Below are 2,273 nucleotides of genomic sequence, written 5' to 3'. Positions count from 1 at the left end.
ACCCCAGCTCATGCACACAGCGGTGTTCAGAGGCACGAGCGGAGGCAGAGCACTGCAGCAGGCACAGTGACTGCCTGGCCTCCTGCTGCCCCTGCCAGAGGCTGGCAGCACCTCAGCCCCGGGGTGTAGCGCCCTGCTCGGCACCTCTCGGAGATGGCCCTCGTCGTGACGAAGGGACACAGGGACCTCGGTTCAAGGAAGCACATCCCAGTGCTACATTCAGGTGGTTTCCATGAATCAGTAACATTTTACGGAGGCCAGCACCGTCACAGAGTTGTCCATTGCCTGTCCCTGCCTGTGGTCACAGGACTGCCACACAGCACGGCTGTGACCAAGCTGCAAGAGCAGTCAGGCCTTACAACAAGGCAAGGGGTCAGAAAGAGAGTGTGTTAAGTGGAAGGAGGACAGCATTGGAAAGTCAAGGGCTGGTGTTCCCTGGCAGTGCTGCCATGCCAGGAACCTTTTCCCCTCCGTCTCTGCACACAGGAACTGTCCCTGCAGCTCCAGAAAGGCCTTGGAAGAAAGAATCCCACTAATAAAATAATAATAAGCGAAATAAAGTTGCTTAATGGCCCTTTGGTTTTGTTAGTCAAAGAGAGAGCAGAGCAACTTCAGAAAAGAAAATCACAGAATGAATTAGAATGGGGACGACAACTTTATTAGAAATGAAATAACACAAGCAACTACAAAAAAATCAGAAGACAGGCTGGGTCAGTGATGAGTTATTATAAATGCTATTCATAATTCTATTGCTTCAGAATAATACCCAGCTATCAGTTTGCACATTGCAACCTTGATCTCCTCATTTCTCATGCTGTAGATGAGGGGGTTCACTGCTGGAGGCACCACTGAGTACAGAACTGCCACCACCAGGTCCAGGAATGGGGAGGAGATGGAGGGGGGTTTCAAGTAAGCAAATAAGCCAGTGCTGACATAGAGAGAGACCACGGCCAGGTGAGGGAGGCACATGGAAAAGGCTTTGTGCCGTCCCTGCTCAGAAGGGATCCTCAGCACAGCCCTGAAAATCTGCACGTAGGACAGCACGATGGAAACAAAACATCCACAGACTAAACAGGAACTGATCACAAGAAGCCATACCTCCCTGAGGTAGGTGTGTGAGCAGGAGAGCTTGAGGATCTGGGGGATTTCACAGAAGAACTGGTCCAGGGCATTGCCTTGGCAGAGCGGCAGTGACAGTGTATTGGCCGTGTGCAGCGCAGCATTGAGAAACCCACTGCCCCAGGCCGCTGCTGCCATGTGGACACAAGCTCTGCTGCCCAGCAGGGTCCCGTAGTGCAGGGGTTGGCAGATGGCCACGTAGCGGTCATAGGCCATGATGGTGAGGAGAGAACACTCTGATGAAAGGAAAAAGAAAATCAGGAAGAGCTGTGCGCCACACCCTGAGTAGGAGATGTCCCTGGTGTCCCAGAGGGAGTTGGCCATGGCTTTGGGGAGAGTGGTGGAGATGGAGCCCATGTCAAGGAGAGACAGGTTGAGGAGGAAGAGGTACATGGGGGTGTGCAGGTGGTGGTCGCACACTATGGTGGTGATGATGAGGCCATTGGCCAGGAAGGCAGTCAGGTAGATGCCCAGGAAGAGCCAGAAGTGCAAGAGCTGCATCTGCCGTGTGTCTGCCAATGCCAGGAGGAGGAACTGTGTGATGGAGCTGCTGTTGGACATCTGCTGCCTCTGGGCATGGGGACCTGCTCAAGGAGGAAAGATAGCAAGAAGACAGAGGTTACTTCTCTGACCAAAGTGAAAGCCCTTTCTCCTAGATCCACCCGCGCCGCCCCATGTCACCCCCTCTCCGGTTCCTAGGAGAGCTTCCTTCAGAGCCGTGGCTGGAGCTGTGCTGAGTGCTGGCCGAGTGTGCTGTGAGGAGCAGGGGCTGTGCCCGCTGGCTGCCCAGCAGTGAGCCCTGCTCTGCAGCAGGGGCTTCATGGGAACCCTGGGGGCAGGGGCCAGTCCTGGCCTTGGGCTGGCTCAGCCCAAACTGCTCCCAGTGCAGAAGGGCCTGTCAGCATCGGCTCTGCCCGTGCTGAGGAACGGGCATGGCCAAAGTCAGTTCAGGAGGGTTTTGTGCTGTGCTCAGGGAGAGCAGAGTGAGTGCTGAGAAGCAAGGGGACTGTCTGTGCCTTAGGGCAGTCAGGGAATCTGCTCTGTCCCTCAGGATCCTTCTCAGCTGCCCAGCTCTGCTGGTAGAGGAGTTGAGTAACTGCTTGAACCCCTCCACCTGAAGGCTGTGCTGGCTGGGAGAGGAGACCAGAGGTGTG

The 2,273-nt window shown here is 55.2% G+C and overlaps 1 protein-coding gene across 1 annotated transcript; it reads right to left on the bottom strand.

Moving 5' to 3' along the window:
- Nucleotides 1-738: 738 nt before the first annotated feature.
- LOC129736186 (olfactory receptor 14A16-like) lies at nt 739-1,694 on the bottom strand. Its single transcript, XM_055711989.1, has one exon. It carries the CDS (start codon nt 1,678-1,680, stop codon nt 739-741), a length of 942 nt encoding a protein of 313 aa, XP_055567964.1. The 5' UTR covers nt 1,681-1,694.
- Between the last annotated feature and the right edge of the window lie 579 nt (nt 1,695-2,273).

This window comes from Falco cherrug, chromosome 5 (genome assembly GCF_023634085.1).
Source record: "Falco cherrug isolate bFalChe1 chromosome 5, bFalChe1.pri, whole genome shotgun sequence".
Taxonomy (NCBI): Eukaryota; Metazoa; Chordata; class Aves; order Falconiformes; family Falconidae; genus Falco; species Falco cherrug.
Note: the sequence above shows the minus strand (reverse complement) of the source record. Positions and strands in the feature narration are given on the sequence as shown.